Source organism: Synchiropus splendidus, chromosome 18 (genome assembly GCF_027744825.2).
Source record: "Synchiropus splendidus isolate RoL2022-P1 chromosome 18, RoL_Sspl_1.0, whole genome shotgun sequence".
In the NCBI taxonomy this organism is placed as follows: Eukaryota; Metazoa; Chordata; class Actinopteri; order Syngnathiformes; family Callionymidae; genus Synchiropus; species Synchiropus splendidus.
Window position 1 is genome coordinate 710,692 of NC_071351.1, and position 24,665 is coordinate 735,356.

Below are 24,665 nucleotides of genomic sequence, written 5' to 3' on the forward strand. Positions count from 1 at the left end.
TGCTCTCTGAAAAGACACTTCCGGACTGAACTGCTCTTTTACTGCTCCTGTTGTCTCCATTCTGGACCCAACTGGCTAGACGTCTGGACCTGATGACTTTACGGCTTCAGGGCTGCAGCACGACTTCTGCTCAGCAGTCCAGCGCTCGACCAGACGGGAGTGGAGCGTTGTCGCGAGAGCGTGGACCTGAGCAGAAGCAGCGGACGCGCGGAGGAGCACCGGAGCTGCCGTGGTGAGGAGCTGCGGTCAGTACCGAGCTGGCGACACACACGCGCTCGCAGACTTGTCTTTGTGAGGACCGCTCATTGCCATCACCCTTTCCCAGCTTCTCCCCCTAAACCGAACCCTCCAAAACACATGGCTCACCTGAAGCAGGCCTCAGGACTGAACCAACCAACTGCAACCCACTTGTGGTGACCCAGTCATTTTGAAGTCTTCATCCTCAAATTGAGGCTTAACCTCGAGAAGCTATTTTATTTATTTATTTATTTTCCAAAACCTCACTCGGATTGATCATTTTAAACACACACACTTGTCTACGATTGGAGGAGCTTGTCTAGTCGTCTGCAGAAGTGGACGCTAGATGTCGCTGTTGCACTTCGGTTCGAGCAGTCTGACTGCGGCTGTGAAAAGTGTGTGTGAGTGTGTATGTTCCCATGGATGTTGTTTCCACGACCAGCGAGGTGTATTTTTGTGGCGTTGGGAGCCGAGATCAATAAAAGAATGCGAAGTATTCATTCAAGTGTATTGAGTGGTAATAACAACAAGAGCACTGTGTCACGAACCCCTCGTCTGAGTGTCCTCGGTGTGCGTCGCTGCCGTGTGGTTCTGCTGCTGCGTCTTGAACATTAAGACGAAGGCCCGAGGGAGACGCTCACACCGGGCGTGTGCGTCCACGGGACGACTTTTAATGGTGTGTCGTGTGAATGAAAACACGGCAATATTTGGAACACTTGGGTGATTCTTATTATTGTTGTTGTCGCAGTGGTTGGTGGTTGGTGGTTCTCTCCAACAGCAGTGGTGGATGAGTGCCAAACACTTCGATGTTTCCGACTCTGATAGCTGATAAAATGTTCACCTTCGACTTTGTGTTGACTGTGATAGTCGCCGTGACGTCACTGTGTCGTTGCTGTACCGCTGCGAATAATCCTGGATGTTAAAATACTCAGCAGCTTATAGTACTTTGTCGCGGCGGCTGCAGCAGAACCGTTCTGCGTCATGTTTGCTGAAGCTGTTGACAATTGGTGAATAGATTTGCTCGACTGACCTGAAGCCGGAGATGACCGCGTCGCAGCAGTTCACAAAGAAAACCAGGCCAAACCGGACACACAACAAAAGGGACACAAAATCCAAGCGCCGCGAAATGATGCGTAATAAAGTCAGAATATAATATCAGCATGGGTGTTAAACTACTAGGACAAGGGGACAAAAAAAAGCTCACTGTCTGAAGTAGTTTGAAGTCGAACTCGTACAATTCTTCGTTGCTATTGAATTACTGGTGACTACTAACCTTGCGTAACCTTTCTCAGCACAGCCTGCTGCTTCGAAAGGAATCGTGCAGTTAGCCTGTGTGTGTGTGTGTGTGTGTGTGTGTGTGTGTGTGTGTGTGTGTGTGTGTGTGTGTGTGTGTGTGTGTGTGTGTGTGTGTGTGTGTGTGTGTGTGTGTGTGATCAGTCTAGTTTTTATTTTATTTTCTCTCCCTTCTCGTCGCGCGCTGTGAAGAAACACGATTCTACATCCATTCTTATATTAAAGACGAAAACCACTGTCGTATTTGTTGTAGTATTAGCATTCCAATTTTCCAGGAAATACTCGTAATAAAACCGGTGGTCCCATTGGACTTACATTAGTAAAGAAAAAAACTAATTCATCATAGTATTTTTGCTGAGGGAGCAGAAGTAGTACGGCAGCTGTGTATTTGTGGCAGTATAATAAAATGAGCTGCAGGAGAATGACGTCTAACGATGAACTAAGCAGGAGTAGTACTCGAAAGGGTCACGTTTAAAATGTATTTCAATAATACCCGTGGCCGTAGTAGACCTACAGACCCAAGTACCGACGAGTATCAATAGTAGTAACGTTCCTGTTAATAAAGAGTCCGTTTCGGAACTGGGGCCCTAAAGGAACTAAACGGGTCGCTGCAGCTCAGTTCGCGGTGAAGTGAGGACTGGTGTTTTTTTCGAAGAGCATTTTACGACTACAAAGACGACCGCAGATGACAGCATCAGAACCGAGCCGAGGGTCGCCGGTTCCGTCCAGTTCCGGCTCGGTTTCCGTCAGCAGCCTTCTCCATATTTATAGAGTGTGAAAGTCCATAAATTGGCGCGCTGCGTCGTTGATGTTTTACGATGATGGCGCGTAAACTCCCAGAAACATCGAGAATAAAATTTTATGATTGGGATTTACAACTCGAACCTTCTTTCTGGGTCACAGTGCGAGTCCCGAGTGTCCACGTCCGCGTGTTCACGAGGGTCGGCGTTTGTCGTGTGTCAGTCACCTCGCGGGGTCAAAGGTGAGCGAGAAAACAGAGTCAAATATGTAAAAGTGCGGTGGTCTGTTCTTCAAGGTGCAGGAACGTCTGACCGCTCTATGAGGATGGGGGGCGGGGGTGGGGGTGAGCAGGGGAGGGGGCGCCTCTGGTGGGGGTGGCTGGTAGGAAGCTAAAAAAAAAAAAAAAAAAAGGAAGAAAAGAAGAGCGTGTGTGACGGAGCCGGTGCAGCGTTAACATTAGATAAGGCACATCCAAAGCACATGGCATGATCCCGGTCCGGTCGTGACGAAGATCCAGACGAGCCGGTGCGAGCAGGAGCCAGAGGGAGCGAGTTGGTGCCGTCGAGCGTCCAGAAGGGCAGCGATCCAGTTCCGGTTTGTCTCCTTGTGCGCGGTGGTGCGAGTTGGGACCCCAAACAAAAGACTGCCGTCATCCTGCCGAACATCCGAGCCCGCCGAGCGCGAACCCGTCCGCTTGATGCGAACCGAACATGAGCTCTTATTTTGTTAACCCGCTTTTCTCCAAATACAAAGGCGGAGAGTCCCTCGAGCCAACTTACTACGACTGCAGGTTCCCTCAGAGCGTCGCCCGCAGCCACACGCTCGTCTACGGACCCGGGGCAGCCGCGCCGGGCTTCCAGCACCCGGGCCATCATGTGCAGGATTTTTTCCACCACGGAACCGGTGGCATCTCCAACCCGGGCTACCAGCAGAACCCCTGCGCGCTGGCGTGCCACGGGGACGCCACCAAATTCTACGGATACGACGCGCTGCCGCGGCAGTCGCTGTACGGGAGCCAGCAGGACGCGGCTCTGCAGTACCAGGACTGTAAGACGAGCGGAAGCTCGAATCCCGGAGACGGTCAAGGCCACCTGAACCAGAACTCGTCTCCCAGTCTCATGTTTCCCTGGATGAGACCCCACGGTTAGTCCGGCGCTCCTTTCACGCGTTTTACTCTTCCTGTGTGTGTGTGTGTGTGTGAGTGTGTGTGTGTGTGTGCGCGCGCCTGAGGACTATGGTGTGTGTATGGTGTGGTGTCTATCTTATTCCACGACTCAGTAAAATAAGTTGAGCAACAAGATGAGACAGAAGCTGCACTGCAGGCTGCTGCACATGTCCATACAGGGCTGACACACACACACACACACACACACACGCACGCACTATGACAGCTACTTCTGCTGCTCAATTATCGTTCTCATAAAAGATTTCACAAACCCTTCAGCGCCACCTGAGTGAATCATGTTGCACAACACGCGCGCGCGCACACACACACACGCACACGAAACATGCCTATGCACTCTGTTACATATGTCTGGGCCTCACACCCGCTCCATTCCAATCCGCCTCAGAAAGGTGCCACATTCGTCTCTCCCTCCGTCAGTCAGACGCGGTGTGTGTGAGCGCTGAATAATTCATCTTTATTTGAGCAGCCACGAGTCAAGACGCGCCACACTTCTGCATCATAATGCACAACACCTCGGCGTGTGTGTGTGTGTGTGTGTGTGAGAGAGAGAGAGAGAGAGCAGGTGGAGGTGTGTTCAGGATCGTCAGAAATAGACGGATTTATCTCTTGATTTGATTTCCGTCTGACTCATACTAATGACGATAAGTATGAGCTGTGGTGACGTCACAATTCTTAAGTCCGGCGTTGGGGTGTCTCTGCAGCTCCAGGACGCAGGAACGGCAGGCAGACCTACAGTCGGTACCAGACTCTGGAGCTGGAGAAGGAGTTCCTCTTCAACCCGTACCTGACCCGCAAGAGGCGGATCGAGGTGTCCCACGCTCTCAGTCTGACCGAGAGACAGGTGAAGATCTGGTTCCAGAACCGCAGGATGAAGTGGAAAAAGGAGAACAACAAGGACAAATTTCCGGGTCAGAGAGGAGAGGCCGAGGCCGAGGCCGAGGAGGAGGCGGTGGAAGACGGCGAGGCGGAGGAGGCCGAGGAGAAGGAGGCGCAGGAGAAGGAGGAGGTGAAGGAGTGAGAGACTTGGTGGATCGAGAGAGGAGAGCCTCGCCACCTTCACGAAACCTCACGAAATTCGAATCTGGACCTCTGGCCGAACCTAAACTAACAGCTCTCACATCAGACGATCAAACTGGTTGTAAATAATCCCGTTTTGAGAATCAGCTTTATTTCAACGTAGATTGTCAATCTTAGTAGTGAAGTGTCCAAAGTTCGGTTCCGATTCCCCCTGTCTTTGAGGCGCAGGGAACCGAGCCGTTAGAGCCCTCTGATGCTACCTAACCAGACCTGGGGAATTGCAATAGAGATTTCTGTGGAAGTGTGTGAGTGCGAGAGAGAGCGAGAGTGTGTGTGTGTGCGCGCGCGTGTGACACCATGTAGCAGTTACCAGAATACTTCCTACACTTGATGAAGACGACGGTGAGAGTCTCGGCTCGCAGCCCAACACGGCACTACCTACCTTCGGAGCACTTGCCTCTGAACATACGGGGATCACGTATGCTCGGCACCGTGGCACCACTCCGCCCCCGCCACCCCCCAACAACTAAAACTGCCTAAAACGCACAGTGGAGGAGCATCTGTCGGTTTGTTGTGTGGTGACGTAGCTAGTTGTTTTGCACTGATATAATCTTTCTGTACCTTCTTGTTCAATGTTGACGTGATCACGTGCTCGTTCTGGTGTTTCTCATGTGAAGAGGATGTAAACTCATCACCAATAAACTCGATGGCTCACGACCCGCGGCTGGTTTGTTGCTCAACACGAGCGCGTTTCAATGACGCGCACTTCCAGGCGAGCGCGTGTCTTTCGATACATGTTGCTGCGTCAAAGATGTTAAAAGAGGGCAGACAGGTGGAGTTTTGAAGTGGAAACGAACACAGAATAAAAGTCTTTTTACACACACGCACGCACACACGTTTGTATTGCTAAGCCATGAATAGGGTCAACATTTCTTGTTCTAATCTCTCGTTCGGAAAAACGTGAAAGTGAAAGTTAAAACAGTTGTTATATTTATTTTGCTTGTTTACTGGTGGCGTCACTGTCTGGGAAAATCAAAACAATATTACAGTGAATGATATAAAACAGCAAAGCTGACTCTACGTGTGTGCGTGTGTATGCGCGCGTTTTGATTCATCCTTTTAATAAAGCGAGTCTTCAGAGACAAAATTTAATGAGCAAAGATTCATAATCACAGGAGGTGTGTGTGTGTGTGTTGTGTGTGTGTGTGTGTGTGTGTGTGTGTGTGTGTGTGAGTGAATGAAACATTTCCAGACAAACATCCGCAGGCAAACGTGCCACAGCACAGCTTCATTTTGCGTCACGTCAATGCGTTATGCGATGTGAAAATCAGATTTGGTCAGAGAGCGCGATTGTCAAAACACCAGTTCTTATTCAATGACAAAAAGAGAATGACAACAAATAAAACACACACACGCACACAGACACACACACAGACACACACACACACACACACACACACACACACACACACACACACACACACACACACACACACACATATACATATATGTGTGTGTGTGTGTGTGTGTATCTGTTTTACGCGAAGAAAGGAACGAGAGTTTTGATTGGACAACTCGGGTGGATTGATTCTCACGTGAGCTTTATTATTATTCCTCTAAAAATTAGAATTTTTTAAATAATAATTTACTGTGGGTTTTTTTTTAATAAAATTGACGCGAGTGTGTGCGTGTGAGAGTGGTTCAAATGTCATTAGTGTGTTCCAATCATCTTCATGGCTTTATAATATAACAACAAAGTATTTCATCGCACTTTTACTATATTATTATTTGAAGTCAAGAGTCCACGCAGACGAAAGAAGAGTTGGCGAAGCCTGGAGGGGTTTATTGACCCGCAGAAACCATCAGCGCGATTCAGAGCCAAATTAGAGGAAGAGCGTTGACTCGAATTGTTTGTGTGTGTGTGTGTGTGTGTGTGTGTGTGTGTGTGTGTGTGTGTGTCGTAACCATCAAACTTTAGTGGACCTATAAACTTTATTGGTGGTGTAAAATCCTGAGCGTCTCAGCGTGTGTACTTCACGGCGGCTCGGAAAAATCAGCTTCCCTCACAGTGCGTGTGTCGACGTTTCACTGGTGCTCGCTGTGCTATTTGTGTTGACGTTGTCGAGCTCAGGGCTTGTGACCAAAGAATACCTCCGTCATGTGAGCCGCCCTGGTGCGTCCAAGCACCAGTCGACGCGGAGTCGCGCTCTTTCTGGAGTTCGGTTCGTGTTGTGTTTGTGGGTTTGCTCGACTGCGGGGCTGATTTTTTTGGGAGGCGGAAACACACTGCGTGTCTTCGCCTGTCTCTCATGCGCGTCACATCAGCGTGGACGCGCTCGGTGACATGTGCTGGACACATTGGGAGCGCGCGCCCGGTCCGTTTTTGGACTCGTGCTGGCGCAGGACGGGGGAGAGAGAGATGGCGCAAACATTCCTGGTTGTTAAAGAGAAATTTACAGCTGAGTAATAAAAGTTTACGACTGGCTCTGCGCGCTGATTGGTCGAGGCCGCCCACGTGACGCTGGCTCTATGAACATGAACTTTATGCTGTTGTCTCTTCTCGGCTCTGAGCGTGGATCAGCAGCACGCTGGCGAACAAAGTGCGTTTTTGTTGCGGACATGTGAGTGGGAGACGAGTGCGGCTTCGGAGCGGGTTTGGCTCGGTTCCGGTCCGGACAGCCGCGACACTCTTCTGAGTCCATCAGCCCCGGAGGCAGTAAAGCTGAGCTGGGGAGGAACAGGAGCCGCGCACACTGGCTCGTGCGCTGCCGAGGAAGCTCCGGTTCCGCCAGCAGCGAGTGGATCCGCCGGTTCGGGTAAGGTTATCTCCTTGTCTCCGCCGTGCTTCTGTGGTGCATGAGAACGATGACGATGGTGATGGAGGGTCGGGAGCGCTGACCTGACCTGGGGTCCTCATTGGCTGCACTCGAGTGTGAACACCCGCCGAACGTTACCGGACCGGTTTGGTGCCAGGACTATCGTCACGATGAATCAACTCGGTCATCTGGCCCACGCTGATCGCTGCGTACACACACACACACACACACACACACACACACACACACACACATACACACACACACACTTGAGGACGAGCACCGACCCCACTCACGCACGGACGACACACATGCTCACACACGTGCACACGGACGCTCCTGACAGCGCCCCCTAGCGAGCCCAGATGAGGTGGGCGGTCGGTGTGTGTGGGAGTGGTCGAGAACTGTGTGTGTTTTTGTGCAAGCGATCAGTAAAATCGTATTGACAGAATGAACAGAGCCGTCATCAGGGACTTGCCATGTTTCAGCTGCTGTGTTGTGTTGTGTAACCGTTGCTGTCGTTGCAGTGTGATGGCGTGGAGGCAGATGTTTTCTTGACATGACGTTTGTATGAGCACGTGACGTCACTCGTTTTAAACGTCTCTGTGCGTGTGTGTGTGTCAGTATTCTTGGGTGGATCCATCCCCACTGTGGGGCTACTGGAGGACATCTCATCTACAGTCATCTTTGACAAGACACATATCTTGCGAGGACATCTTGGCCGGTGCTCGGAGGGTTTTGAAGATAAGACTTCCAAATAACTGGGTTTCGGTTCAGAGTCCTGGTGGAGGTTAGCGAGAGGCTGGGGAAAGCAATGCGAGGTCCTCACAGGGACCAACAAACGTGGGTGTGTTTCGGTTCCGACCACAGCATCCACAAGGTTCGAGGCGTCGTAAAAAATGTGCTAAAGTTTGGGCAAGTATTCCTGCCAGGTGGAGTCCAAACAGTGACGTCATGTAGACACATGAACGTCAAGAGAGCACGTCAAGGTGTTTTGTTGACATAACAGGCGAAATACTGGCCGAACCCAACCCGAGGCCAGTTCCTCTGTCCAGCTCACTTGCTCTGACGCCGCTGGCCGTGGAAGACGCAGACAAACGGGAAGTCCAGTCTGCGAGCCGCGGTGCTGACGTCACATCTCGAGTCTGTCCGAGACACCACATTTAGTGTCTCGCGTCCAGATCCGGACAGGCCGGTCACGTGGGCCACTAATGGGCCTAATTTATGAAGTGAGGATCAACATGTGCTCGCTGGCTCCAGAGCTTAACGAGCTTCGAGCCGGACACGTCCGGACTTTAATTGGAGCAGCGCGCCACGCTAAAGTGCTTATGGAGCCTTTTACATGGTTATGACGCGATTACTCCTGATTAGAGGCGCGCGCGGGTGGGCGCGCGCGTGTGTGTGAGGGAGAGTGAAAGAGAGAGAGATGTATGTCTGCGTTTCAACACGACTGATAATGTGTTCACTGTTTATGTTCCGTTTCATCAAACTGATGGATGAAGTGGTTGGCGATGATGTCACCGACAGGCCGATGACGTCACAGTCGCCAACATAAGACCTGGGCCACTCGTTGAGTTGTGCGGCCACCGCTCACGCGCAGAAGTGTAGTTGAGAGGAATGGAGTGGTGAACCGTCGGTGTCGCTGACACCGGTCTGACAGTCCGGAAACTGTCCTCAGTCCCGATCTGGCTGCGGCGCCCTCACGTCCCCTTGACCCGCGAGCCTCGAGTTTCACGTCAGACTTTTCCAGGTCGTGCTATATTCCGGGCCCCGCGGCACCGGTCGTTCATGAAAGCTCCACAGCTCTGCAGTTTGTCAAGCCGAGCGAGGAGAGCGTTCCATGGGGGGGACCTCACGTGGCCCTCGGTCAGTCGGACGCTGACCTCTGGTCACTGCATTCCTCCCGCCGCGCCACACTGGCCTCTCTGTTCACTCTGTCAGTTACAGCCCAAACTCTCCGGAGCCGTCGGGGCCCGTTGCTGGGAGCCGACCTCGAGCCGCCTGTGCCGCAGAGAACTTTCTCATCAGCGCCGGATGATCATAATTGAAAACTTCCTCCCGCGAGTGTGACGGATGAGGAGCCGAGCCTGCGGCCGGAAGGCTTTTCTCCTGCGGAGACGGCGGCGAGCTTTCTCCAGCAAGCTCAACGCTGAGCTGCCACGCAGGGCAGACAGGAGGACATGCCTCAGTCATACTCGCCGTGAAAGCGCCGTGCGCTCCGGGACCGTCTCGGGAGTCCGCGCTAAAACAACGGGAATATTTAGATGAAAGATTCGAGCACGGAATCACACACTTCAAATAGAGCGTTTGATGCGACACGTCTCAATCTGACATTACTTTTGTGAAATAAATATCGAGTTTGACTTTTTGGTTTGGAACCTCTCAGTGACCCGCTTTATTTCTCATCCGTGTTTGTTAGTGTCGAGGAGAGCGCCACGTCTTTTAAATGGAATATGTCACCGCAGCGATGTGCGCCTGAGTTTAGAGGCGTAGTATGAGCTGAAATAACCGCCTGCTTTTGTGTGTGTCGGTGTGATTTCCGCGGGCAGGCCGGGGGATTTTTGGAATTCTTTTTAGAATTCTTCTTCCTAACTGCTGCCAGAGAGACGGACTCACACCTCTACAAATACTGTGTTTTTTTAAATAATATAAATACACTAGGATTGTTGTTCGGATTTATATGGATTAAATTAATGCAAGAGGTGAGATGGAGGATTGTTTTGCATGTCCGTCCGTCTCACACACACACGCACAAACACACGCAGACACACACACACACACATATATATACACACACACATACATATATATGTGTGTGTGTGTGTGTAGGATATATATATATATATATATATATATATATATATATATATATATATATATATATATATATATATATATATATATATGTATATATATGTGTGTAGGATATATATATATATATATATATATATGTGTATATATATATATATATATATATATATATATATATATATATATATATATACACACACACACACACACACACACACACACATATATATATATATACACACACACGCTTTATATGGCGCGTGCGTGAGTCGTTTTATCAAATAAAGAAGCGGATGTTCAGCTGCTGCGGGATAATAATAATGGTGATGGTCATTTTCACAATAATAATCATCATTTCACTCGTGCGTGTTGCGTTCGGGGACCAACGAGGAGACTCACTTGTTAGTTAGCGGAACTTCTTGAACACTCGTGAGAACATTAGCGCAGTAAACGAGGCCGAGCGTCTCTCTCGAGCTTCTGGAGGATCTGAGCAGCTTTACAGCCGTTTGCGCCTCGGACCTACGCGGATGTCACATATGGCCCCGAATAAGGTGAAAAGGAAACTTTTATTGCCGCAGCCACTTCCGTCTCTTTGTTGCTGTGTCTTTTATGGTCCAGTCGAGATTCCGAACTGCTCCAGGAGCCGACATGCGCGCGCGCAGCCCGCCTTCTAATCAAGCGGATCGATCATCTCCAGATACGGCGCGCTAATGTTGCCGACGATTCCACTTGATTCACCGTCCAAGCGCTTTGTCTGCGCAAAAGAACGCGCCCGGAGACGTTTAATTCTCCTCATCACAGTCACGTAGCGCCTTAAATATTATCGATGACCAGTCTTGAACGAGTCCTCAGCCTCTTAACAGAGATTTGTTTGATACCGCTCGGCGCGCGAGTGTGTGTGTGTGTGTGTGTGTGTGTGTGCAGCTCTCGAGTCATTTTCCCAGCCATTATTTGCTGCTGAGATAATTATCGGTTGTTCTCTGGCTGTGCGTCACAGGAATGTCCAAGTAAAGAGTCCAACATCTGCAGCAACATTTGAAGAGTCTGGATTAAGAATATTCACCCGTGCGCGTGCGTGCGTGTGTGTGTGGTTGCAGGCTTTGCTGCAGAGATAGTGATAGTTGTGTGCTGGGGAGCGTCACTTGTTTTATTGCCCTCACAGAAGAGAGACCATAAACGCATTCTTAGCAGCAGCGGCGCCCCCTCCCCAGCCCCCAGCCCTCACTGACACTTGCCTTTATCTTAATACACAAAAGCAGCATTTTCTCAAGGAGTGGAAATTAATGAAGTATCATGGGGAGTTGTGTTTTCATCCGCTCAGGTGTGTGTGAGAGACCGCGCGCGTGTGTGTGTGTGTGTACCGACCAATACAAAAGTTGTAATCTCAATTTAAAGATGTTGTGTAAGCGGGGCTGCCATCGCGCGAGCTGACCCGCGAGCACGCGGCTCTGGTGTTGCTGTCAATTATAATAATGGGAATGATAAATCTTTATTTGTGTAGCCCCTTTCAGGAGAGGCAAAGTGCCTTCCATAAAAAGGGAGTTCAGATCAAACAAACGTGACACACATCGATGTTCGGGGACGAACTCGATTTAGGTGGTGACGCACAGAACCCTGGGTCCGTCCATGTGGGGTCCTTGAATGCCACGCTACCTGTCGGACGTGTGTGTGTTTGGGGGTTCAACTTTTCCACCGTCGCTCCTGACTGGAGTGTGTTGTGTTGGATTGTTCACGTCCGAAAGTTTCTCATTTTTGTGCGCGCGGTTGAGGGACGTGCACGCGCGCCTACTGTCAGTCTAAAGCACAAAAGCCGCGACACCTAATATTTGCCATAAATCTGGTCCCCTGGACGTCGTGTTGGCGTCAATCTCCGGTGTGTGTGTGTGTGTTGTGTTCACTGCCATGAGGACTGTTGTGTTGCGGCTGACTTATTCACTTGTGATCGCTGCTCCTCTTCCGCTCGTGGATTCACCTCAAATGTTTGTTTAATGGTCGACGGGAGATTCGATCAGCCCTGAACGCCCCATCACCTGTGTTTGCTGCACAACTGCGTGTTTGTCGGCATTTAGCACTAATGTTCCAGCTCTGAGCTAAAAGCTACAGTTTCTCCTGCACTGCTGCCTCTCAATTGGTGGAGAACAGTCAGCTGACGTTGTCATATTGTCTCTCGCCGAGTCAGGACTCGACTATAACACTCGTCGGGTTTGTGCCTCTTAACCGGAGATTGGAAATTAATAATATTGAATCCACAAAGTCGACGGGCGCGCTTGAGCGGGAAGGCGGACGCGTTTGACACCGACGGGACGGAGATTGAGAGCTTGGAGACGGAAAGTGGGGCGAGTTGTGGAGAGAGAGAGCGGGTCACCAACCGAGGCATGAATTCTTATTTCGCCAACCCGTCGCTCTCCTGCCATTTGCCCGGTGGCCAAGATGTTCTGCCCAACGTGCCCCTCAACTCCACCACCTACGACACGGTGCGCCACTTCTCCTCCTACGGAGCCGCCGTGACCCAGAACCGGATATACGCGCCTTTCTACTCCCCGCAAGACAACGTGGTGTTCGGCTCCGGACGGGCTCAGTACGAGTACGGCTCCAACGTGTTCCTGCAGGACAAGGAGGTGCTGCCCAGCTGCAGGCAGACCAACATGGGACTGAGCGGCGCGCAGAGCCACATGGCTCAGGAGTACAGTCTGGATCAGAGCAGGGCGCAGGAGCAGAAGAGCAACATCCCGATCTACCCGTGGATGCAGCGCATGAACTCACACAGCGGTGAGTTTTACTACCTCAAATAAATTAAGCCAATGAGCCACTTTTACGATTTGTCTTACCAAGAGAGCAAGTTAGTCTTTATGGCCCCATAAAACACCGCCGAAGCTCTGCGCGGAGACGGGCCTTTGCATGCGCAAACAAACAGCTTCGCCCTGACAGGACGATTGTCGGACCCGCGCGGGGTCCCTGGCTGCGTCCCGTGTCCCCTACTGACGCGTCTCTCTGCAGCAGGAGTGGGCTACGGGACGGACAGGCGGAGGGGCCGCCAGATCTACTCCCGCTACCAGACCCTGGAGCTGGAGAAGGAGTTCCACTTCAACCGCTACCTGACCAGACGCAGGCGCATCGAGATCGCCAACGCGCTGTGTCTGACCGAGCGGCAGATCAAGATCTGGTTCCAGAACCGGCGCATGAAGTGGAAGAAGGAGAGCAACCTGAGCTCCACGGTGAGTGGGAGCGAACAGTGCGGCCAGGAGGAGGACCGGAGCGGCGGCGCGGCGGAGGAGGTGAAGGAGGAGGACAACAAGAAGAAGACGGAGTAAGAGGAGATGGAGGAGAAGAACCCAACAAAACTACCTAAATATCGGACTGGGAGCTCTCTGCATGTTGGCTCTCTTCTCTCGTGACGAGCCTTAAAAGATCCAAAAGATTTCAGCCTCGACGGTTCGGTTTTTGTGTTGACTTAGTGTTCAGTGTGTCTCATCACATTCCAGCGAAGGAACGACCCGGGGCGCTTGGTCCCGACAAAACTTGAATATTTTGCCGCACACACACTCTCACACATATACACTTCTCTCTCTCTCTATATATATATATATGAAATTTTCAGACACACACGCACACACACAACAAACACACACGTGTATATAACCATATTTACCCGCTTTAATCCGCTGCAGAAACTTGTGAGTGAATTTTGGAGACTAAAGCTTTTTTCCGCGAGGAATATTTGTACCTCTTTATTTTACATTTAAAATGTTTCTGTGTCATCATCGTGTATCATGAAATAAATATTTGTTCCACTTTCACCTGCGCCTCTTCTGTCGCCACCCGCACACGCACACACAGCTCTGAGAAACCATTTTTCAATCGTTTTACAATGGCTACATTTGCTTGCTTTTATTGATTATGTCACTCTCTGACTTCAGACGATTCCACCAAACACTCTAAAGTGTGAGCGTTATTCTCGCTGTCAGATTCGTTTTTCAAACACTTCACGGGCACTGCGTCTCTGCCATGACATTAGTGCTTTAGGTGGGCGCGAATATTGGACCGCTATTGTAGAGTTTTGACAAAAACAGGGAAGTTGAAATGGTCCGCAACACTTCGGGGACAGCGCTTCTCGTCGTCACGCGGTCAGACGGTCGCGGACCCCAGGTTTTGGGCTCCACCATGGCATTGCCGAAGCGACGGGACCTGTGAAGGTCGTGATATGTTGGAGGTTGTGTCGGATCAAACCGACTTCAACAGTTCAATTCCAGAAGATGATGGTGACTTTTTTGGGGGGGGGGGGCACTGGGGCGAGTGCGGCAGACCTGAGCCGGATCTGACACTTTTGTGGTCAGATTTATGGCTGTGGAGGGTCACTGCGGGTGTTATTGTGCCGCAGGAGGAGCATCGGCCGACCGGAAGCGAGTGTCGGCCGTTGGCGGCGAGTCCCAGCTCCGGGCCGGTACTGTTCGTGGCGGGGCTATCAGTCCCGTCTGTGCCGGTGCTGGTCGGCGCTGACCGTCCCTCCCCATAGCAGACGCCAGATGACGCTCTTGTCCCACCGTGCGCCCCTGCTCCTCCTCCAGTCTGGACCAGCGCACGAGCTCCAAGTTTCCTGGACACGTTTCACCCATTGATCAAAAGCCCCGTAGAGTATCAAAGCCAATTTATGAGTGGCCAACACGCACACGTGACCAGGACCGATGTGCCATATTCGTGCAGCACCTCGCGCTTGCACCTGGATCCCGAAGGTCTGGTTCCACCCGATACTCGGAACGGTCCAAAAAGCCAAAAGATGGGCGCCGAAAAAAACGCGAAAATTGACGCAAAACCCTTGAAATGAACCCACACGCCGACGCTTCTCTCTGCGGCGTGCTTGCTTTCGTGCGCGATTCCGCCCGCTACGCAGTGGACTTCCCTGGCTCCGTTCGGAGCTCGACCTCTGCGGAGAGGCTGCCCAGCCTGCGGGGGATGCACGAGCCCCCCGCGGACCCGCTCCTGGGGGCCGGCTCGTCGGCGGACGGACGCGGGGTGGAGCGGGACCCGGAGCGGACAGCAAGACCCGCGGGCGCCGGGAGCTCGGACCAGGACAGGAACGCAGGAAACGCCGCGGCGAAGCGAAACCAGAACCAGGGGCGGAACGGCGAGCGCGAGCCGCAGATCTACCCGTGGATGACCAAACTGCACGTGAGCCACGGTAAAGTTCTCGACTCCGCTCGTCCACTTTCCCTCCGAGTTTTATTGGGTAAACGTGGAAATAATAATAAAAAAGTCAGGTCATAAATTTGACGACAAAGACACGCCGAGCTCGTAAACCTGCTCGGTTCTGGTGAAGAGGTGATCGGCTCTGATTTATTGCGCAATAATTGGATAAAAGGGGGAAATCTGCGATCACCATTGCTAAAATCACCATCTCCGCGTCTGCGTGTTTGTGTCGGTGCAGCGTTCACCTCCCAGTGAACCCTGGACGCTGCGTCCTCTGACCCAGTCCTGAACTCTTCACCTCTGCAGCATTTGAATAGCTGGCTGCAGAGCGCCGGGCCGCGCCGGCACCGAGGCCCGAGCCACTCAAATGTGCGGCTTCACTCGTGTCCCCGTGGATGCCCTTTCGCTTCGGAACGATGCGCAGAGAAAAAGCGGCTGCGAGACGCTTTTCCATCGATTTGCATGCCAGGGCCGATGGTGGCGCGAGAGCGGGTCCCCGAAGAAACTCCCGCACGCGCCGAGTTGACCGGCTGTGTTGGCGTCGATCAAATCCATTTTGTATCGGTAGGAAAATAATCCCACGATGACATTGTGAGGTGAGACTGGCGGGAAAGTGGACACTGTGTATTCGATGTACATTGAGTCTTTCTTGTTGATAACTGGCTCTGGTACCACGTCAGAATCGGAGGGGAAGCGGTCCAGGACCAGCTACACTCGGTACCAGACCCTGGAGCTGGAGAAGGAGTTCCACTTCAACCGGTACCTGAGTCGGCGCAGGCGCGTTGAGATCGCGCACACCTTGTGCCTGAACGAGAGGCAGGTCAAGATCTGGTTCCAGAACCGGCGCATGAAGTGGAAGAAGGACTCGAAGATCAAAGTGAAGGAGTAACGCAGGCTGGTGGTGACCCCACCCGCCCCAGCGCCGCTGACCTCCGGATGAACCGTGGCAGCAATGACATCATCACAAATTAGGCGTCAGTGACTGCGATATCGAATATCGTTCACTCTGGTCCAGCGTTCCACCTCAAAACGAATTAGCGACGACGAGCCCGCGCTGAGTGACGGCCAACAAAGTTCGGACGGTGAAACGACACGTCACTCATGATGACGCGTCTGAGCGACGTCACTGAACAACTGCTGTGTGAAATGTGGTCAGGTGCGGAAGTGTGTCCAACCCACTGCATACGTCTGTCAACGTGTCGCGGTGGTGTGCGCGTGGGAGAAATAAAGTGTGTCCCGCTGAAGCCAACCTGTCGGTCTCATAAAAGTTTATGACCAGGTTCCTGTTGGCTCAAATGGCCGCAGCTTGCAGACGGACGAGCCGCCTCAGCTGCGCGTTGAAAAGCAAAAGGACTCACCTCTCCCCGCGCCTCCTCGGCCACTGACACTCGCTCGCCAACACGGCTCGAATCCCGACGCCTTCTTTTGGCCATTTTCAACTTGACGAGGTTCTATGTGCCGACGGCCTCGAGCGGGTCTGTGAGTGGCGCGCGGGGAGCACGTGACGTCGTTCCAGCGGGTTTATGGCCTGAGGAGCTGACGAACCTTCGACATCTCCACATCATATATAATCTGAAGTGTCCGGCTCCGCAGCTGCTGGGCTCAGCGGCGGTCAGCGCCAGGAGCGGCTCGAGACTCGCCGTGGACCGGTCCGCTTCTACCGAGTGAGTGGCTTTGACTTCCAGGACTTGAACGCACCACCGAGTGTGTTGCACTTTTGTTTTGTTTTGATTTTACTATCGTGTTGTGACCCGGGCGCGCGCGCCGTGGAATATTCACGAGACGTCATCGAACCGGCATTTCTCCTTCCGATACTTCGCAAGCAGAATCTTGGCGCGACATCTCCATCTCTCACTCACTCAGTTCATCCGTTCACCATGCTATGTTAGGATGCAGTTTGACGTGGGGCACAGCTGCAGCGCGTGTGTGCGAAAACCGGCTCTTTATTTATTTTAGTGGATGAATGAATGAAGCACCCTCAACTGCTGGTGGAGGCAGCGGGGACACATGAGGAAGGACACGCTGGACAGCGTCTTGTGCGCCTCCATCCTGACGTGATGTTTGTATTGCTTTCTGCTGGCTGTGAAAAGTCAGATCCAGCAGGTTTTCATTGACATTCCTGAGGACCCTTGATTCCAAGACAATAGGTGACCTTCCATGTGCCTGTCTTCAAACAATTCCAGTGATAATCATCACACATGGCAGTGTTAGGCTAGAAAATGGGTTTGATTTTGCTCAGAAGTGCAGGTTGTTGTGGCTGTTCCAGAGTCCCGGTGCCACGGTGGCGGAGGCCACGTTCCCCTCAGAAGTCATTGTTTTTGGCTTATTGCTGACTGATGTGCTGTCGACTGAGCTCGCCATGTTGCATCATGTGGCTCATTCATGGTGACTTTGTAACTGGACTGTCGGTCCCAGAGACGGCTCCCTCCGCCGCTGAAGGCTCTTCTGAGCTGAGAAACTTGATCACTGGAGACAGAGGATCTCCTCCAGGAGAGAGCGGAAACATTGTGACAAACAAGTAATGGGGCTGTCAGACTGTGGGGTTGAGTTCATCATGCGCTTCTCTCTCCTCTGACTTGGTCCAGACAGTTCAACTCCACGTCCACATGTGGCCCCCCACCCGCAGATTGACTGCCGCTTCTGAGACAAACAGCAGCAGAAACTCTCTTGTCCAACTCCTTTTTTGGCTGAGGGTTTATGGTCCAACATCAGCCGAGGCCAGAACTTTAGTGAGTTTGCTTGGACCGTTCCGGAGGCCGCTGAAGCGCCACCATTCTGCTTTGTGTTGGGCACGTCTGCGCGGACGATAGGGGGCGCTGCGCCTGGCCTTGATCGCCTTGATGTGAAGATGTGATCCTACTTGTTCTACTTCTTCTCTGCCGGAGGGAAACTCTGTCATCGCGCAGTCTCTGGGCACAAATAAAAGTCTGAAGAATGAAGAGGAGTTCCTCCTCTGATGCAGATCAGCCTGGCAGTAAATTAAAAGAAGCATTTGGAGCTGCAGGCTGCAGTGAGGATTTCTCCACTCGCCAAAGCTTCACTGCGCGGGGCCGGCCTCACGTGACCGGCGCTCTGACTCGGAACCCTGGTGAACCGTGGGGAGGACGTCGAGAGGAAAGAGACTCTGAGCTGAAGGTCGGGAGCGGGGTCATCGTGTTTAGTGACACTTTCTGAGGATGTGCTCCTTGTATGTCTGGTGCCAGATTACCAGTCCACAGTCCCATCAAAGGGTTTGAGCAACATTCCCAATATGCGCCAGTCTCATTGTGGCCGTAGCGAGCGTCCGTAGGCAGCTGTCTAGGCTCCGCCCCCGACACCAGTCTCGACATGTACAAATGTCTGCGAATCATCACGAACACGCTCACCGAACACCCGCCGTGTATAGCGCGACTCCTTCGGTGATGTCTGATGTCCGCGCCGCGGAGGTCAGGTCCAGGCGACGCGCACCTCCTGAGCCAGTCTCGCGCTTCCAAACCTGTTCCCAGAGAAGACTCCCTCACTCAGAGTGGCATTTCTATTCACAGAACACCTCCCAGTCCCGAACCGCCCGCAGATTGTGTGGCGTGTCTGTCCTGTTAGCGAGAGAACCTTCCGCGCGTCACCTGCAGCGATTCAGCCACCTGCTGACCTCACCGCTCTGGCCTTCCCGTCTCTATCCCTGTATTTTGAAGAGCCAATCATATTAGTTCTGGCGTTTATTAGATTACGCTCCTCAAAATACTCAACTGATGCAGCGTGCTCAGTGGGATTATTATTGTTATTGTTGTTGCTGTTGTTGTTATTTATTTGTGTGTGTGTGAGAGAGAGAGAGACAGTCGCCTCATTGTGTTGATTCTGAGGTAACGGCGAGCCGATATTGATCATGATTTAAAATGATTCAAGAGTCAAAATATAATAATAATAATAATATAACAACAACAACAACAATAATAATAATAATAATTATTATTATTATTATAAATGACGTACTCGTCATTTCCCGTATTTGAGCATCTTTATTTTACGAGCGTGAACGAGGAACTGGTATTTCAGTATTTCGTTCATTTCAAACTTATCGAAGTGAAAACAAATCTGAATCTAAATGTTTCTGCGCATTCACACGTCGATTATGCGGAGAGTATTTGAGAATATTTTCGGACGTTTTTCGCTTCTTCTGGCCGCTCTGTGGTTACGGTGAAGGCGGAGTGTGAGAGTCACACGCACAGATTTGTGCGGATTTACAGAAGAAAACGCAACATCTGCGCTCGACTCTGTGGCGCGCATTCCGTCCGAGATCACAACCTGCGTCCGTCACGCGAGGCCGAACGACTCTTGGAATTCCTTCGCTGCACGTGGAGAAGCGAGGTCATCGGTCAGCCAGTGTCTCACTCACATCCAACATTTGGCTTCATGAGAACTTGGCCCCCGCGGAGGACGAGCTGACGCGACTCCTCGTGCGCAGCCCATTAGCTTAAAGAGTTGATTAAAAGGAGCTGGAATATGACACAGCCAGGTCCCGCCGTCACGCCGCGCTGGGCCCCGGCCGCCTCCACCTACTTCTGCTCGGATTGATTCTGCTGCGGTTTGGGCCGCCGCTTCCTCAAATGAACGAATGAAACATCAAATTAATCCGCCCGAGGGCCTCGTTCCTCCAGCCTCCGCATTAGAACCACTTATTGAACTGGCTGCAGATCGGAGGGCCGCTGGAGCGAGGGAGGGAGAATTCTCCGTCAATAACGTGTGGCGGCACTGAACTGCAGGAAGCGCCTAACCGCCGGGGTCAGCCCGGGGTCAGCGGCTCGGAGTGCTGCCAGAGTTCCGCACTTTCTCCGGACGGGAAGCTGCTTCGAACCCCAAACTCCCAGGAAACTGGAGTCTGCTTCACTCGCTGCGGCGCGCGTCAGTTCCCCGCTCCTTCCAATAAGGAGCGTGGCTTTGGTCTGAACACGTTCAAACTCCGGGTTCGGTGAGAGCCGTGTGAGCTCCAGCCTCCTGTTGTGGCGCCCTTTTGTCATGTGGGTTCCAACTCGGCACTGGCGTTGGCGGTGTCATAGCATCGGGCCGCATGTTGGCCACGTGACCTGGCCGGGTCGTGGCGCGCTGTAGTGACAGTTACAAACAACGAAGCGAGGATGGTGAGTGAAGACAGGTGCGGGAGACGTCTGCCACCACAGCTGAGTTCGCTCCCTGTCCCTGGACTTCTCACACACGTTTGAAGCGTCTCTTGTTTAAAAAAAAAAAAAAAAAAAAACAGCCAAAAGCTGAGCCTTCCGCCCTCAGACTGGTGAGACGTCAAATCACGCAGCAGAGCTCAGGTTCTGCCGGATTTGGATCTGTTGTCCTTCACGCGCAACGTTTCAGATCTGTGAGATCAGGTTCTTGTTTGAGCGCGGGTGTCACGAACGAGTGAACCGGATGGAAATAGGAACTCGAAATTCAAGTGACTCGACCGTTTGAACTTGTTGTACAAAGGTGCTTGTTGAAGTCCAAACCAGGACTGTTCGGGAAGTTTTTATCCCACTGCGCGTCTGCAGAGAGCCTGAGAGGAAAGGCGGGAAATAGCGGCCGCCAAACCGTGATTAAGACTTGGCTAACGTTGCTGATGGTTTGTCCAAATGACATGAATCTGAATTTATAATTTTGTAACTGTGTCGTTGTCGGTTATGTATCTCTATGGAGATCACCGCTGCCACCCGGATGACGTCACGTTTACGCTGGGAAATTGAACAACCAATAAATACATAGAGCGAAGACGAATGAAAAGGTCATTTAACCCAGGTTTTGTTGCATGTACTCAGCTCCACTGTCGCCGGAGACCACGGAGGTAGGAAGCCTCGCGGTGTCTGGATTCCCGTCGCAACACGGCGGAGCGTTACGTGTATTCATTGTCCTCCTGCACCTGCCTCCTCTTGTTTCACCAAGAAGAAGAAGACGGAGAAGTTGTCTCGCGTGATTCCGATCAGGCGCATCGATCTGAGCGCGCTGTTCCGATCCTCCCGGGTCTCCGGTGCGATCTTTCATTTTTCTCGGGGAGCGCTCTCATTAGCTCCGGGAGTGTCAGAGGAAAAGGTTACGGAGCGGTCACTATGGTAATAGAAGCGACCGCAACAATAGGAAGAGATTTTTCAAGCCGCTGTCACGCCGACTCTTTGTGCCGGCGTGTTAGCGTGTGAATATTCATATCAAGCGTCCCACTCACACACACACACACACACACTCTCTCTCTCTTTTATGTCCGCGGCGTCTGTGAGTGATTTCTGGACCGCCCGTCTGACCCAGATGAGTCGTCTATATGTACCCTGTAGAACCGAATTTGTGTGACCGCCAACAGCCACAAATGCGTGTCTACTGGAATACGTGGGCGACTGAGAATCCTCTCCTGCCTCCTGGTCCGACGGACCGAATCCAGCGCTTCCGCACATTCAGGCCGCAGATCGTGTCGAAGCGGAGGTCGTTTAAAGGCGACTGATTTACGACTTTTATGGCTCAATAAAGCGCTCCTAACATTCGAGCTGGAGTCTCTGTGAACAAGAGGAGGAAGATTCCGCGGCACGGTGTGTTCACGGGAGGTGTGTGTGTGTCATTTTAATACATTTGTTTGATGACCTACCACAAACAGCAGCAGCGCATTATGAAGGCAAATGAGCGCCCGCTGACATAAAGGTTTATTTACAGACGTGGTGAACAGGTTCGACCAACACCTCCACCATTGTAGATGACCAGCGAGATTCTGGACACGTGACGTCAGACGCATGCGGGGCCTGCGCTCAGGAGTGTTTAGGATGAACCGTGCGCTCCCTCACAAAAATAAAAAATACATAACATTTCGTGTCTCAGCAGCATCTGAGCAGGTCGCTGCTCCTCTTCTCGAGAAAGAAAATAGCGAAAACAAGTGGCTCCAGTTATTAGTCACAGTCAGGTTCTGATCAACTGCTATGCCCTTTATCTTCAACTATGACGTCATCAGAGCCTCCCCTCTCAGTGCAGTGACCTTGTGACGTGGTTTGAACCCGGGAGCTGACAGAGATGTGGTGACACTGTATCCCCAGAAGTCTGGTTGCAGTGGGTCCAGTCATGGGCCCGTCTCCTCCTCTCTCCTCACTCTGCGGCTGCTTCGTCTCTCCTCCCGCTCCTGATTCTTCTTCTTGATCTCCTCGTCTTGAACTCTTGTGAAGCCGTCCGTCAGCTCCCAGCGTGACATGTTGGGTCCGGACCTCCACTGACGCGCCTCAGTCTGGGTCAGGAGTGGACAGTGTCACGATTAAAACTTGTTCAAGCTTTCCCCGTGTTTATCTTTGCTGATGGAGTGGAGGAGAGGGTTGTCGCCGCTCTTGGCTCCAGTTCACACAAATCACTTTTACTGCGCTGGATGAAACCTTTATCCGCCACACAGGCACTTTCATTAGGTGCTGCTTTTATTGTGGCACGCGGCAGAGGAGTCTGTGCTTTTAAGTTGACTTGACGGATAGAACCGCCTTGTTAACCCACACGTAGTTGAAGATGATGGTCTGGAATGGTTAGGTGATGACCAGCAGCCGGGACTGTAGCAAACGTGGAACCTGGAGTCGAAGCGCAGTCTTGTCGAAGTGACTGACAGGTCTGGTCGCTCTTTGTTTTTCTTGAGGTTTAAAAGCGACACGTCAGGTGTCGAGTCAGCGGCCGGGTCCAGAGGGGTCTTCTGGCACCCAATGTTCTCTGGTCCACCAGCAGCTTCAACCCAGTGGTGCTGATCTGGCTTCATGCCTCAGCTGGACTCGCTCCACCTCATAGTTTGGCCTCTAACCGAGTCTGGCCCTTGACGTAACCATGGCTGTCCTGTCCTGCAGAGTCCGCTGACCCCACCAACTGTCCTGGATGCTCTTGTGGCGCGCTCATGGAGAGAGAGGTCGCCAAGGTCAAGAGAGATCAGGTAAGAGCATGCTAACCTGCTAGCCGTCACCGTTAGCGGGGTCTGAACCTGCAGGGTTTGCTTGTTCTGCGGTCACATGCTCAGCTGAGGAGAGCGCTGGGCTTCATGTTTGGTCTACCCTAGTGGCTTTTCCCACTGCCCTTCTGTGGTGGCTGCTGCTGCTGCTGCGTCGTGTCCCGTCAACTCATGACTTTTGTGATGACAAAACAGAGCTAGACGTGATCACAGTTGGCTCCACAACAGGCCACATGTTCCACCTCTGAACTGAGGGAATGCTGCTGTTTTGTTTGGTGTTGACTGATGGAGATGAAGGTGGCGATGATGATGGGGATCACAGATTCCAATCCGCTCACTCGGACTTCACCTCCCTCAGTCTTTCTTCATGTCGATCAAGCAAGTCCACGACCATTGACTTGGGACTCCGTTTGCAGCAGGGACGGGGTCAGGACCTCGCGCCGTGTGAACACTAGCTCTGCTGACTGTTGGGTCGCCCAGCTGTAGACTCTGGTGGGGCCAAGGGGAACCTCCACAACAAGGGCGATGGGATGGTCCGCTCTGACTCTGAAGAAGGGCATGGGAACTCCAGGCCGTTGCTCCATCATACGGCGCAAACCCGAGCCAGTGACAACAAAGCAAACACAGCATGTGAGAGAGTTCCGAATGCTGGGCAGTCGTGAAGGCTGTGAGCCATGTTTGTGCTCGCGATGCTGGTGCAGACACCTGTGTCGCTGCACCACGTCCTGCAGAAGGTCAACCACAACCTCGCCCGGCCTGCTCCTGGTCACGTGGCTGAGGACGACCCGCTCTGACAGCATCTACACCTCGGACCGCAGCAACACAAATCAGACAAATTCCAAACTCCACCGGCCTCAGGTGAGGCAGCATGTTTGGCAGCGACACCAAATCTGCCAAGAACGGTTTTGTTTGTTGACATGCTTCGTCCTTTCAAAAGGAAAACAGAGGAGTTTTAATGGACGCCTTTTGCTCGTTGTTCACGTTTTGTCTGTCTTTTTGGACGTGTGCGGATCGAGCGGGAAAGATGCACAATTCAGGACTATGTTTCGTCCCGTCCTGCTTTCCCACAAAACACCATGGTCTCTGACTGCCACATGTGGGTCTCAACCACGCAGAGGCCGACCCACAACCCTGAAGAGAACGGCTCTGAGGCTGGAGAGCAGAAGGATCTCCTGCCGGTCCACACCGAAGACCAGAGGCGGTGGGGGCGGGGGGCGGCGATTATTAATTGACCGGCGCCTGGTGAATTCATCAGCGGCTTGTGATGGAGGAAACAAGCGCCATTGTCCCTCTGCATCATTGAGACTGGATTATTTTTGCCTGTTTGCTTTCCGCTCGCTCAGCAACTATCTACCAGTTTGGTCCCCAAGATCAATGGCTCCCGGAGAGAGAGAGGGGTGTGGGGGGCGGTGGGGTGAGGCAGGGGGACACCGGAGAGAGAGAGCGAGGGGGAGAGAGAGAGAGAGAGAGAGAGAGA

At 52.2% G+C, this 24,665-nt stretch overlaps 3 protein-coding genes across 3 annotated transcripts; all 3 read left to right on the plus strand.

Annotated features, from left to right (window-relative positions):
* The first annotated feature begins 2,696 nt into the window (after window positions 1–2,696).
* hoxc8a (homeobox C8a) lies at window positions 2,697–5,720 on the plus strand. The gene is made up of 2 exons (XM_053848573.1): window positions 2,697–3,414; window positions 4,159–5,720. The coding sequence occupies exons 1-2, from the start codon at window positions 2,982–2,984 to the stop codon at window positions 4,473–4,475; spliced, it is 750 nt and encodes a 249-aa protein (XP_053704548.1). The 5' UTR covers window positions 2,697–2,981; the 3' UTR covers window positions 4,476–5,720.
* Window positions 5,721–10,427: 4,707 nt separating this feature from the next.
* On the plus strand, window positions 10,428–13,898 carry LOC128749212 (homeobox protein Hox-C6a). Its single transcript, XM_053848575.1, has 2 exons — window positions 10,428–12,870; window positions 13,102–13,898. The coding sequence occupies exons 1-2, from the start codon at window positions 12,477–12,479 to the stop codon at window positions 13,410–13,412; spliced, it is 705 nt and encodes a 234-aa protein (XP_053704550.1). The 5' UTR covers window positions 10,428–12,476; the 3' UTR covers window positions 13,413–13,898.
* Window positions 13,899–14,919: 1,021 nt separating this feature from the next.
* On the plus strand, window positions 14,920–16,454 carry hoxc5a (homeobox C5a). Its single transcript, XM_053849660.1, has 2 exons — window positions 14,920–15,277; window positions 15,966–16,454. The coding sequence occupies exons 1-2, from the start codon at window positions 14,920–14,922 to the stop codon at window positions 16,172–16,174; spliced, it is 567 nt and encodes a 188-aa protein (XP_053705635.1). The 3' UTR covers window positions 16,175–16,454.
* The last annotated feature ends 8,211 nt before the right edge of the window (window positions 16,455–24,665 follow it).

Coding starts and splice junctions, on each gene's coding strand:
- hoxc8a (XM_053848573.1), top strand. CDS start 2,982: ATGAGCTCTTATTTTGTTAACCCGCTTTTCTCCAAATACAAAGGCGGA. Junction 3,415..4,158: donor TCCCTGGATGAGACCCCACG/GTTAGTCCGGCG, acceptor GTGTCTCTGCAG/CTCCAGGACGCAGGAACGGC.
- LOC128749212 (XM_053848575.1), top strand. CDS start 12,477: ATGAATTCTTATTTCGCCAACCCGTCGCTCTCCTGCCATTTGCCCGGT. Junction 12,871..13,101: donor GCGCATGAACTCACACAGCG/GTGAGTTTTACT, acceptor TCTCTGCAGCAG/GAGTGGGCTACGGGACGGAC.
- hoxc5a (XM_053849660.1), top strand. CDS start 14,920: ATGAACCCACACGCCGACGCTTCTCTCTGCGGCGTGCTTGCTTTCGTG. Junction 15,278..15,965: donor CAAACTGCACGTGAGCCACG/GTAAAGTTCTCG, acceptor GTACCACGTCAG/AATCGGAGGGGAAGCGGTCC.